The 12486-nt window shown below is 34.3% G+C and overlaps 1 protein-coding gene across 3 annotated transcripts in view; it reads right to left on the bottom strand.

Annotated features, from left to right (window-relative positions):
• The window catches only part of LOC149225262 (potassium channel KAT3-like), a 234331-nt gene that overhangs the window by 33078 nt on the left and 188767 nt on the right, over window positions 1-12486 (bottom strand). For 2 of the 3 annotated variants that reach the window (XM_089377032.1, XM_089377034.1), the window contains 2 exons: window positions 2522-2554; window positions 2231-2416 (listed from right to left, as the gene is read on the bottom strand). In XM_089377032.1, coding sequence (XP_089233158.1) covers window positions 2231-2416; window positions 2522-2554 — 219 coding nt within the window. The remainder of the gene's footprint in view (window positions 1-2230; window positions 2417-2521; window positions 2555-12486) is intronic. The other variant, XM_089377033.1, reaches the window with a different exon arrangement.

Here is a 12486-nt window from a genome sequence, read left to right on the forward strand (position 1 = left end):
TAGTAATATGGCATTCATAGTTTTCTTCTTGTCATCCCTAGCTCTCTATTGAGATTTTATTGCCTCCAAATCTAACAAGTAATTTTCCTTTATAAGTTCTACTTGTAACCTTAACTTATCAATAATTGTTTGTAACTCCTAAACTTCAACGATTATGTTGACTATGGTGTGTTCCAACTTCTAGGTAATTAGGAGATGTCATGTGTTCATAAACTTGCTTCCCTGTATATTTCTCCATCTCATCTTCTTTTTATGAAAGTTCAACCTAGAGACCCTCACACTCCATTATTTTATCCTCTAAGGTATTTTCTAGGGTTTTTATAGTGACTTCCTATTTGCGGAGCTAAATATTCAAACTTCAACTCTTCATGAAAGCTTACAGGTTTGTCTTCTACCATTGGTGATGTCCTGTATATTTCTTCATTTCATCTTCTTTTTATTGAAGTTCGACCTTGAGACCCTCACACTCCATTATTTTATCCTCTTAAGGCATGTTATAGGGTATGTATAATGATGTCCCATTTGCAAAGCTAAATCTTCAAACTTTCGCTCTTCATCGAGGTTTACAAGTTTGTCTTCTACCATGGGTGATGTCTTAGAGATTATTTTTAGGCTTTCTAGGTCAATGTGAGGCCATGAGTATCGTGCAACTTCCAATTTTATTCTATCTCAATATGCACATTCAATAATTTATCGAAAGAACTTTTCTCACCATCTTCTACTTCATCATCACCTTGTCCACTTATGGAGGAATGTTTTCTAGTTGCTTGTTTTCTCTTCTCCTCATCAACATCTTTGTCCAAAATCAACATTCATCAAATTTGAGGGATGAATGATTATTTGTATAATCAATATCCAATGAATGATTGATAATCAATTGGAATAAGCGTTTGGATGCTTAATCTCTTTCTTTAAGTTGGATGTTAGGGGGAAGTTCCAAAATGTGATATGCTTATACGAAGAACATAGGGGGAGCTTGTTATCCAAACTATATAAATCTATGGGCTAGCCAATTCGCTCCACATCAATGTTGACAATCTCCTCTTAAAAATATTTGTAAAAAGCATTCAAAAAGGAAAAAAACATTCAATTTCATGTGAATGTTTAGCCTAATAGTATTAGAGAAGCCCTCAACCTAAATGTGGTGAAGCACTCCTCTTGCATAAATTTAAACATGTGTTTTTCAATGTTTTCTAAGTAAATTTCAACACTAATATTTGGATTGGTGCCTTAGTTATAAGGAATATTCTTAGTGAGGAGAGTCTTTGACGAATCATCTTGGAAAGAATTTGATTTTATTGTGAGACACATAGTGGGCATTGGAAGAGAGAAACACAAGACTAACTTCCCTCTACATATTCATGTAAGTTCCTCTTTTTGTTTTTTGTTTCAGATAATATTTTTAAGCTCTCTCTTCTCACCGTACCTACCTCAATGTAGGATGACATCCTCATGCCCACACTAGGGATGGGGGATGCATCCTCATCCTAAGTTTGCATCCCCTATCACATGAACCTAAATCTTGGCCTACCCTTGTTGTAGATTTGACATGATGTATGTAAATCACTACATGTTTAAGACTATCTTTATATATCTTTTGGGCCAATTTTCTTGCCCTTGGGATTGGTAGGGTTTATTAGTATAAGCTTGGGCCCTATGGAAAATGTGACACGATAGATGGGTTACGGAAAAGGTCTAGTGAATATTGGAAACTTGAGGTAGATTTTTTAGAAAACAAACATAATATTAAAAGCTCTAATAACAAATTTCACGAGACAAAAGCCTTCAAGTAAAACTTATTACTTATCTCTCAAATTCATTATGTTTCAACCTAAATACATATCTATTAATTCAAGAGGTTAGCTCAAATAATTGTTGTCTCCATTACTAAAAATTTATTAATTCTATACCACCAAGTAACTAATTCTAACCGCTAAATTGAAAAATACTAATATATATCAATTACTTAATTTAGAAAAAATATCATCCATTCTCCTTTAAATTAAAAAACCATCTCATATAAAAATTAAGTATTATATATATGACCATTTTATCTTCATAAACCTGTGATCTCTACAGTCAATAAAACAAATAATTACTCATCTCTACTATTGTGCTTTATAAAGGTCTTGCATCTCTATGCTTTGGATTAATGGGTGGAAAATAAACAATGGAAGGGAGAAAAAAAAAATCTCATAAAATACAATTTTACAAGGAATGAGTGAAGCACCTGAAGAAAATTTTTGAGAATAACTGTAGCTTCTGTTGGTCTGGTTCGCATTTTCTCCAGCAAAACAGATCCACTTAGCCTCAGAAGTTGAGATAGCTTCTTTGTTCGGACTGTTAAGCGTTGTGGCTTGTCATGTAGAACCCCGACTTCACCAAATAAATCCCCTGCTGTCAAACTTTCTACAACCTATTCTCATTACAGAAATTGCAATGTATTACCATAATGGTTATATTGAAATTAAAAGGAAATAAATAATATCAAAATTTAAATATAACTGAATGCAAAGCTTACTTGCTCATTACCGTTCTCGCATGTTATCATTTCCTACCAAACAACACAGCAGTCACAGTCAAATATTAACTACTACGTAATTTAATATGGAAAATGGTGGAACAAATCAATATTATAATTATATAAATTAGGGTAATCATATAACATAAATAAATTATATTAGTTATAAATAAATTTAATATATAATTTAAACATATATATTTAAAAAAATATGTAATAAGATATTTAACTATAAAAATTTAGCGTCATTTTATTATGGAGATTTTAAACTTGTAAATAGGTTTTATTACAATATCATAGTTTACTAATAACATATGCTCAGAAAACTATAACTCAGATTTTTATGGCACATGTTTATATGACATTTTTAATTATTAACCAATTTAAATAAAATGGTAGAAATTGCATAACTATTTTTCAGATAAATCTCAACTTTTGATTTGCCACTATTAATAAGAATATTTCATGTGGAGGACCATACTAAGAATATTATAGAATTTTCCATTGAGATTAAATTTCTACCATCCACCTAACAATTATTAATCATTAAGTTAAAATTCGAGAAAACCTATCTCAAAATAAATACACCTATCAACTTAATAACAATAAATTACGTTATTAATTTTATATTTTTTAATAATAATTTCACCAATATTTTTTACTTCTCTAGTGAGAAACACATGCTTAGACCAAAATTTGAAAGCATGGTTATCCAAACCCCATGGTGTAGCTGAAAAACAAAAATTAAATGGTTTTTCGGGTCGATCAACAAGTTATATGCTTTGTATTTGGGTTTGAATTTGTCGATTCGAGTGGATTGTGTTTTAATTTGGAATTTTCATTTGTAAAGGATTTATTGCATTGACAGGTGCTCTCCATCCCACTATGGAAGATATGTTGTAATGTCTTGTCTAGTCCTGTTAAACATTTTGACTCGATCAAATTATATAAAAGAAATAAAAATTTAAATTTAAATTTAAAAAATTATAATTATTAGTAAAACATTTTGACTCGGTCACCCTGAATGATCAAAGCAACAATGGGGTTGGAAGTGAATGATCAAAGCAACAATGGGGTTGCAGGGGGTGCTAGCCTTCCCACCCAATCTCGAGGCCCATAAAGGTGAGGATCAGTGTGGCATGCACCTCACATGCAACAAACATGTGGTCATCAACCTTAATATATGATGGTACACATCTTATGTCTTGTGGTTGTTCTTAGCATTAGCTTGTTGATGCTGGTGGTGGTTTGGTGCAATGAAGGGCGAAAGGGATGGCTGCTAAGAGGCCCTGTAAGCCTAATCTTGAAGCTTTGGGCTGGATATTTCTTAGCAAATTGGCAATATTTCATGCAAATTAGGAGCTGACGAGGGTGCTATAGTAAAATTTGGGATCCATGAGCTAGACAAATCTTAGAGTCTGGGGAGCTACTGATCACGGAGGGAGAGGGGCACGAGATCCTCCATCTAGTGACAGGGCTGCAACGAGGTGCTTGTCATAGCAACCAACTTATTAAGGAGGTAAATCAAATTGTTTGGCTAGCTTGGTTCTTAATCTTAGTTATTATGGTGCGGTGGTTTATCTTTGGGTCCTAGCCCTTCTGGTGCGTTACTTTGGTTGATGATTGTTGCAGTTTGTTTGGTCTACTGCATTCTATTTTGGGAGTTAAGTTGTGGTTTATGCTTAAGGGTTTTGGCCAAGAGCCTAATCCACAGGTCCTTGGTAATTCCTACTCTTGACACCCCCTCCAACAACTAAGTATTTGCCTGAGAAGAGCAAGGTTGTTATTTTTGCTTTGCTTGTACAGGGGAACCAAGGTTATACAACTTTGTTCACCTCATCGGGCTTGTGGCTTGTGGTCTTGTCAAGGGACGAGGAAAACTCTTTTTTGGGAGCTATCTGGTGATTTTTGTAACTACAATTGTCACTAGTTTGTGGGCAACAACAACATGCCACATCAGCATGGCCACACTCATAGAGGGGTTGGAGAAAGAGGCTAGTCTAGTTGCCATCCCCTTAAGGTCTCAGCTCAAACGGGGCTAGTCATTGGTCAAGCACCAATTTCATCTACCATGCAAACCAAGAATCTCATCTTGGAGGGCCTGGCACACCAAGAAACACACTTTGTATCAGACTTGTGAATTATTAAGAGAAATGCTTACCCTCTGCAAACAACAAAAGGTGAGACTAGAGCAACTCCTAAGGGCAAGGCATGATGATTGAAGCACACTTATTTTCTTCATGAATGACTTCCAAAGGAACTAGTGGCAGATGCATGACACCCTGGCCCATCTCCAACGCATTCAACGACGCTTACATGAAATCTTAGAATGCTTAGATGGTCGATTGAGCCATATGGAAAAACATGTTCTTTGTGAATTCTAGCCGCCACCTCTTCTAGGATCTAGGCCAGGGAACCTAGCTCTGATAAATTAATTTGAATCCCAATGGCTATTTGTTGTGTTTTAATCTTAAATGTTTTTTGGTTTTGTATCCCCCTCCCCCCCGTTTTGGACTACTAAATGTTTATGGCTAGGTGTAATCATTTTCACGAATTTTCTACTGGCCAACAAATCTAGTAGGACCGAGGTTGGTAGAATTTTGCTAATTAGTGGACAACGATGTCATTTTGTTTCATAAATAGAAAATTTTGGCTTACAAAAAAAAACTATTTTGACTTCGTCAAATTTCATTAAAAAAATTAATAATTATAATTAATAATTAAACCAACTTAGATCCATCTTAACTCTGGATCTACCAAGCGTTGAGAGGGATCGAACCTTTGGATGTGCAAACCTCTTTTAGAATGAAAAGAGATTTGATCCCTCTTGGCGCTTAGTAGATCTGAAGTTAAGATGGATCTAGGCTGGTTTAATTGAAAAACTAGATATATATATATATATATATATATATATATATATATATATATATATATATATATATATATATATGGGGTGATGGAAGATATTATTAATTGTTATTTTAAGTCTACAACGTAATATGAGGGTGATTTGTGACTCAGTCAGTGCTTAACGTGGAGTTGACATGTGCCATTTTAAACTTTAAAAAATAAATATTTAGGGTCTTAAATAAAATATTTCACTATGCAATGTTAGGTAATATTGGTGTGCATCTAAAACTATATAAAAAACAAAAAAACATTTTAATCTCAACAATATGCTCCATAATTAAAATATTTTTTTTCAAAGAAAAAACAGACTTTTGATATTTCATAGGAAATCAAAAAGTACAATCCATTAGCTACATAACAACACACTTGATAACTTAAAAACTAGGTTGAGAAACAGAGTCCTAGATATACCTTGGACCTTAAACATCTCTTGAAACTTAATTAAATCCTATTTGAATAGGATCAAACGATTTAAAGGACAAAACAAACAACACATTGCCATTAGACACCTCTGATATGGAAACGAACCCAGCATCTAATAACAAAGCTTCCTTGGATAACATATCTGCCAAGGCATTATTTTCCCTATATGTATGAAGAACTTGCACATCATTATAGTGCTCTTGTAGCTATCATATTTTCCTTTGCCACAATTCTAAATGAAGGACGCTTAAGTCAGTTGTTCCATTGAACCAGTCCACAAGGAATTTTGAATCCTCCTACAATATGAATGTTTTTGCCTGCTTCCAAAGGGAAATCATCATGGCACACTGTATAGAAAGGAGTTCGGTTATAAAATTTGTGCCTTGGCCAATACCTAATTTGTATTTAATAATTGGGTTTTGGGAGAAGAAAATGACTACACATGCACCACAAACATCCCTCTCACTCGCTGCATGAAAGAAACCCCATATTGTACTAGTCGACAACTCCACATCTCTAATTAGCCTGATCTTCTTCCCTTTCAACAGTTTCACTTGCTTTGCATAAGATTAACTTGCATTGTGTGATAACTTCATAGAAGACCACAAAGTCTTCAAATATACAATGGTTTCGCCCTAGCCAAATTCCCCATAATACAAAGATGAAAAGGAATTTAAGGGAAGAGGAAATAAAACTTTGGTTCCAAGCCCAGATACACTCCTCAACCGAGCTTCCATTCCACTAGGGATCAAGGTTAAAACAAGTGAAAATCACCTTCCAAACAAAAATTACAAAAGGACATTGAATAAAGAAATGAGCTATATACTCTTCATTCATCCGACATAGAACCCAAAATCCAGGACCTACCCATCCTCGCTTAACGAGAATATCCCAAGTCAATATTTTTCCTTCCAACATTAGCCAAAGGAACAACTTGCATTTAAGGAGGCCTTGTCCCTTCCATACTAATATATGACACCGTTTTGAAGAAGCAAGAGGGCTATCTTGAATCAACGCATCATATCTAGATCTAGCTATTATACTTCCACCTTGTTTATTCTTATACCGCCCAATAATGTCTTCACCCTCCCAGTTAATTACAATACCAAATTTACCCAAATTCAATACAAAAGAGCTCCATTCACCTACATAAACACGAGAAAGGTCTAAATCTTGAGCTAACAGCCACTCTTGATTATATGAAGTTCAATCTACCTGCCTAACAACATTTGTGATAGAAATATAACCCAAATGATTTAAAAACTCCACCAACCTATCAGAGAGTTTATGGTGATCATTGCATCCTATCCATGAGTCACGACCAAGAATAACTTTAGCCCCATTCCCAATCTTCCACAAGATCCATTTCTCCAAAGCTTGCAAACCACTTACCAAATTCCTCCAAATCATAGAACCTCCCCTAGTCACTTTTGGCTCTTGCTTAACCAATCTACAATTGACATGGATTTCAAATATTTCACCCTCATTACTAGACTCCACAAACTATTGTGAAAAAGCATACACCAACAACTCTTGGCTGCAAGATCTAGTCGAAATTTATCCATATTACGTAAGCCTTAACTCCCCCAGAGACTTTGGAAGCATCGGTTTGTTCCAAGACACCATATCCATTCCTTTCCCTTGCTTCTTTCCATTCCAAAAAAAAAATGAATACATAACTTTTTGATAACATCTAAATACTTTTAGGAATTTTCACTAAAATCAACCAAAAGACCGAGATTCCTTCCAAGATCGATTTGATTAAGATAAGGTGACCTCCTAATGAAGTCCACTGATTTCACCAATGGCAAACGTGTTTTTCCATCTTTGTAACAAGAAATGACCAATTTGTGGTTCGATATTTGTTAGGCTTTAAGAAAAATAAAAGATATTTAAAGCCAATGTTTGAATAACCAAACTTGAGAGGAAAATTTTCTTGGATCAAATTCTGATCCGGATTTTGGGGGCCAAGATCTGAGATCACAGAAGAAGACACAAAAAAACACACAAATATTTTTTTTTTACTAAAATAAAGGAAACCATTACAACTACATTGTGTGGATAAATCTATCCTTTTACAAAGTGAGGCCCCAAATTTTTATCCTTTTGAGTTACAATACCATGGGTAACTACCATGGGTGGATCTGACTTTTCATTCACATCATTCCACCCTCCTTAGGAAGCAACAGTCTCCATTGCGTAGAGTTCCCTCCTGAGAAGATTTTGTTGAACATGAGCTAATGAAGAGAAGGGTTTTGTGTGGTTGATCCATAATCGTGAGTTTGAGGATGACCCATAACCATGGTTTTTTGGATGACCCATAACCATGATGAATGAAAATCTAAGGATAAAGATACCCTATAATTCTTGTGAGCCAATTGTGATATTGACAGTGTGCGACCTAGAAAATGGACTTTGATGGTAAGGGTTTTGTGTGGTTGACCCATAACCATGGGTTTGTGGATGACCCATAACCTTGATGGATGAAGATCCAAGGATAGAGATACCCTGTAATGCTTGTGGTCCAACTGCGATGTTGACAGTGTGCGACCTAACAGAGGACTTCAGTGATAAGGGTTTTGTGTGGTTGACCCATAATCATGGGTTTTTGGGTGACCCATAACCATCATGAGATAGTTCACTTATGGTCTTCATGGTAGAAATCTAGTGGCCTATTTGTCGGCTTATCTTTGTAGATTCTCACTATCTAATGAGATGTTGTAAGGGCTTCATTCGAGTACTCAAGTTTCACATTCTTTATTCCCATTGTGGTGATTTGATTGTTCCACTATGACATTACCTTGGCATCTGGAATGGCGTTTTGTCGCAACTTGAAGTATGCTTCAAGATAATTTGCAATGATAGCTTTGTCACCATGGGTACCCCTGAGAGCGATAGAGGAAGACAAATATATCTATGATGCTGAGAGTGTGAAGCCTGCAAAGAATGAGAAAATCTTGTATTTGAACATACATAAAAGATATAGGAAGGCATGTGTAAGTGAAAATATGAAAAGAAAGTTCACAGAGATGGTTATGGTCTATCTTAATTTTGCTTTATCCTTCTCTAGTGCTTCCTTCATTTTCATTGTTAATGTTGTTGCTGACTTCCCATCTATATGTTCTCCATTTGACGAGATTTCTTGTTTCCCCTAGGAATGAACATGAGATCCACCCATTTTCGTTTGATCAACCACTATAAGGGAGTGTTTGATACCACAAGCAACATTGATCCCATGCATTCCTTCAAAAATATCAATCACTTTTGGATTTGTTGGTGTCTTTGGGCCTGTTGGGCCAAATCCAAGTTCTCCATATTCGGATGTGCCAAAAATTGAATCGTTTGTATCACATACACTATGTGTATTACCAAAATCCCGACATTTATTTTTCAACCACTTCCAATTATCAAATACTGGTTTCTCTTTACCCCATCTATAAAGTTGACCACCTCCTGTAGTACATGCAAACTAAGTAACACCAACTGCAACCACAATCATAGGAGGAATCACGTTGTTCTTCTGAAAAGTTTCCATACTCTGTGAAGCCCTCTCATATTTCTGTTCCTTATGTTCTAGCCTTCCATTCCTTCCAAATCTCCATGTGTAAACAAATCCATGTGAGTTCGCTGCAACTGTGTGATTGTGACTACTTTCAACTTTAGTGAATGTTTTTGTTGATAATGCGGCACTTGCTCGAGGACAGGATTGTGCTTCATAGGCCAGTCTTAAAATAAAATAAACCTATTACAATAAAAGTAAAAAATAAAATTAATTAATAATTAGATTAAATTAAAAAATCATTCAATTATTACAATAAAATTGTTAATCATTAATTAATTATTATTACAATACAATCATATGTAAATTAAAATTGATTAAAACTATCCAAATTAAAAAAATTATATATTTCTAAATCTAAGAATCTATTAATTCAATCAGAAAATTAGATTAAATACTAATATCACAAAATTAGATTAAATAATACTAATATTATAAAAATCTTAATAACATTTTTGATTAAATTCTAAAAGAAAATAATAAAATAAAAATAAAAATCACACAATTATTACAATAAAATTGTTAATTATTAATTAACTAATGACATTATCATTAATTATATCCCATTAATTAAACACTAAACCTCACTACCTTTTAATACTAATATTATAGAAATCCTAACATCGTAAATAAATTAATTTAATACAAACCTATTTAAATGAAAATGAATTAAAATTATAGAAATCCTAATAACTTTCTTAATTAAATTCTAAAATAATAAAATTAAAATAAAATCAAAATAAAAAACTTAATTATTAGAACAAAATTATTAATTGTTAACTAACTAATGACAATATCGTTCCTAATAAAAAATTATGATAAAACAAAGTTAAATTAAGATTTTTTAGGATTCCATATATTTCTAAGAAACTAAAAATATAAATAAATCAATAAAAACAATGTGATAATTAATTAAAATTCAATTATTATTATAAAAATACTAACGGTAATAAATACCAAGTTTTATGAATTACAAAGTTTTATTAATTATCAATTAACCTAACCTAAGGCATGTCGACTACCATCTTTCTCACTCCATCACCATCTCATACCTCTATTTATTCATTATGTCGGGATCTAGCTTACACACTTTTTGATCTATCCTGATGATGAGCCACAGTGGATGGCTCAAAACGTCGATACAAAGAATTATGGATGCGATAATCCCCGGAAGAAAACTCTACACAAAATACAAATCGTAGAAGCCTCAAAACAACAATGACTTGTATAAATGGCCAAATAACATTAACATAGTCAATGATATTGGCCCATAGTTGTTCTTTAGCTTGGGCAAGTGGCTCCTTCAATGTCAATTCTTTTTCCAAGTTTTTTATTCTCTCAGTCAACATATTTGACTTTTGTACTTCGTTTTTGTGCATAATCTGAGCCAATTTCTTCTCATCCTTAATGGACTTGTTATTTGTTCTTTGAGTTTATTTATTTCAGTGGTCTGAATGGACATGTCCTCCATGGCTTTGACTAGTTTACTGGCTTCATCACTTGGATGAGCTGGTGTTGTTGTTGAACCTGTTGCTGATGTAGATGTTGTTGCAGCTGGAAGTGTTGTAGCTAGTGGAGCTGTGGGGGCCAATGAAGCTGCCAACGTTGAAGGAACTGTTGTGGTAACTGTGGGAATAGCAGTGGCAATGGTTATCTCAAGGCTAACCTGTTTCAATTGTATTAAACTGTCTAATTCATTCTCCATTTCTTTCATTTGAGCATTTAATTAGAGAATGAGATCCATCATTTCCTCCTGTTGGGTTTGGCTTTCTAGGACCTCCTTGGTCTGTGGATGTTCTGAATGAGGTAGCTTCAGTTGCTTCTTCAAAGCAACAATCTCCTCATTTTTCTTTTTTATCAGTTTTTCTGCAACCTTGACATCATTCGGATTATATCCAAGCTCAATCACCAAGTCTTACAGTGACTTTATTATGTTATCCTTGGTCTATGAGGAGGCCTTTTCTAGCTTAAGTTTTGTTGTGATGTTATCCAATGAGCTTTGAAGTTTGTGTACAGTCATAGCTTTATTAGTCATTATAGAATAAATCATCTCACCTACTTGCTTAGGGAATTCAATTTGGTCAATAGGGTGAACATCCCTAGCCAAAACCTCAAACTCTGTTTTCCTGTAGTCTGTTGATGATCTGGGCTGCTGCACTGTAGGATGCATAAAATTCATTTGTATTTTACCTATCTTAGTGTCAAAGGCTGACATTAATCTATTTTGATTGGTAAGTGTTTGTTTGAAGTACTGGGCATATGTTTCAGCCTTTAATACCTCATTCCTCAACTTAATTTCCTTATACTTCTCTTTTATATCTTTCTCTTTATCCACTGGTTAGCTGGATAAAGAGACTTCAATGCTAAGTTGTTTTTCCATAAGTTGAGTGTTTGAGGTAGAAGGCTGATGAGTTTCCTCTGAAACTATTGGACCTTTACTCTCTACAATCATTGTGTCAGTATCAGTGATTTCAATTGTCTCAATGGTGTCTTCTTGCTCAGTCACAGGATTAAGCTTAGGCCTCTTCCTGTAACTGATCTCAAACCTATCATCTGTAGTGTCCATCTCAGAGCTAGAACCTTCTTTCCTGGTTCTTTTTACATTGTTGTCCTCATTGGCTAGAGTCTGTAAAATGGGAGCGATACTCATTTGTTCTTGTAGGGTTGGAACCTGCGGAAAGGAACTAGTATCAATCTGCTTTTCCACATCTATTAAAGTATTCTCCACATCTATTAATGTATTCTCCAACCACTCTAACTAGTTGGCATATCTTTCAATATCTAGCCTAGGGTCATGTATGAAAGGACTTAGTTTGAACTTGAGTCTTAACTTGTTTATGACTCTACTAGGGTCATGCTGCCACATAAAACTGCTTTTGAAGTTCATTTGCTATAAGATTTTCTCTGCCTCTTGTCCAGCTTCCCTATTATTACAAATAAAAGGGCCAAATTGGTTTTTGATCTTAAACTGAGTTTTCTTCCTAGCTGACATAAATTTAACCTCATCAGAGTTTATGATCTGCCTAAAATACTCTAATGCAAATATCCTCATGTGTAGGTATTTGGGTAGCTT

Source organism: Pinus tabuliformis, chromosome J (genome assembly GCF_031772625.1).
Source record: "Pinus tabuliformis cultivar Carrire ecotype Pingquan chromosome J, CPIR1, whole genome shotgun sequence".
Classification (NCBI taxonomy): Eukaryota; Viridiplantae; Streptophyta; class Pinopsida; order Pinales; family Pinaceae; genus Pinus; species Pinus tabuliformis.